Source organism: Ichthyophthirius multifiliis, assembly GCF_000220395.1.
Source record: "Ichthyophthirius multifiliis unplaced genomic scaffold scaff_1120509250158, whole genome shotgun sequence".
Classification (NCBI taxonomy): Eukaryota; Ciliophora; class Oligohymenophorea; order Hymenostomatida; genus Ichthyophthirius; species Ichthyophthirius multifiliis.
The window spans coordinates 1-1,473 of NW_004087031.1; the positions used below are offsets into that span (position 1 = coordinate 1).

Here is a 1,473-nt window from a genome sequence, read left to right on the forward strand (position 1 = left end):
AAAACATAATACCATTAATTTTTATTTTATTTTATATATATATTATTAAATAATATTTTTATTTATTAATATATTATTTTTACAAAATAAATAAAAAAAAATATCTATAAATATTAATTTTATCTGAACATCAATGAATAATATTATATTAAACATTAATTCAAAAGTTTTTTTAATAGTATTTAGCTTAATTATAATATCACATTCTTAAAATAAAGTACGTATAGAAAAATGTTTATATCATAGGTTTAAATAAAGTCATGTTCATCGGTGTGGATTTATTGTTTCTGGTACTAATGGAGCAATTCATGTTACAAGATGTAATACATATAAACTTTTAGGAGGATATGATGTATGTGGAAAAAATTGTGTTTTACAAAATACATTTAGATCAAATTTACCTGTTTATTAATATAAAATTGAATTTTAATATATTATGATCGATTAATGGGATGATAAGGTAGAAAATATTACAATAAATGGAGTTATTGCATAGACTCTTTAGAAAGATACAACTGCATCGACTAGTTTATGTGGAGGACCAACTAATGAAAAAATATAAAAGGTGGAAATATATTATTAAACAAGTGAAAGAATAATTAATGTTACATTTTCTAATAATTTAAATTTAGACGCTAGTATTTAATCTTTTGGAATAAATGAATTAATAGTTACTGGTTTTTAATGTATGTCTTAGTGTGCTTAATGTACTGATCATACTTCATGTGATTTATGCAATCCTGGATTTTTTTATAATGATTCTTAATGCATTAATTCATGCCCAGGAAGAAAATTCGAAAATGCAGTATCTAGAACTTGTGATGATTGCAATAATAGATGTGCAAGTTGTTCTGATGCGATTAATTGTGATTCTTGCTTTGAGAATAGAGTTTCTTAATAATGTATTTGTCCTTAATATTCCTATGATCCTAATGCTTTCGATTAAGCCTGTATTATATGTTCTACTTTTTCAACTGGATGTGCTACATGCAGTGCAACGGAATGTCTTACATGCATAGCCCCTTAATATTTTTAATTAAACCAAAATAAATAATGTGATTCATGCTTAAATATAACGAGTAAAATATATTTTAGTAATGATTTTGACTTTAATTATAGATTTTGATTATTATTATACTGATTTATAAATTTAACTTTTAATTTCTTATTCATAATTCTAGAGTTATTCTTAATAATTATAATTTACTTATTAGCTTTGTATAGAAACTTTAGATTAAACTTCAATTACTTCTAAATTATAAGGAAAAATTTTATGTTCTTTTAACTAATCTTAAAAAACACTTACAATTAAACTCGATACTTTAAGTACTATTAATAAGGATGATATAGTCAAAATAAAACCTGGGGTATTCAAACTAAAAAATAATGGATTTGCTTGTAATGATTTTCTTTAATAAATAACTGGCAAAGTAACTTTAGACACAAATCTAGTTATATAATTAACTTAAATAA

General features: G+C 22.4%; 1 protein-coding gene across 1 annotated transcript, besides 1 other annotated feature; it reads left to right on the forward strand. All coding sequences in view use genetic code 6, as the record gives it.

Moving 5' to 3' along the window:
- Nucleotides 1–42: 42 nt before the first annotated feature.
- Nucleotides 43–82: a microsatellite.
- A 180-nt stretch (nt 83–262) lies between these two features.
- On the forward strand, nt 263–1,079 carry IMG5_052340 (zinc finger lsd1 subclass family protein, putative; the record flags this gene model as incomplete). The annotated part of the gene is made up of 1 exon (XM_004037388.1): nt 263–1,079. A coding segment is annotated over one exon (817 nt), but the record flags the coding sequence as incomplete, so codon positions are not given.
- Nucleotides 1,080–1,473: the final 394 nt, after the last annotated feature.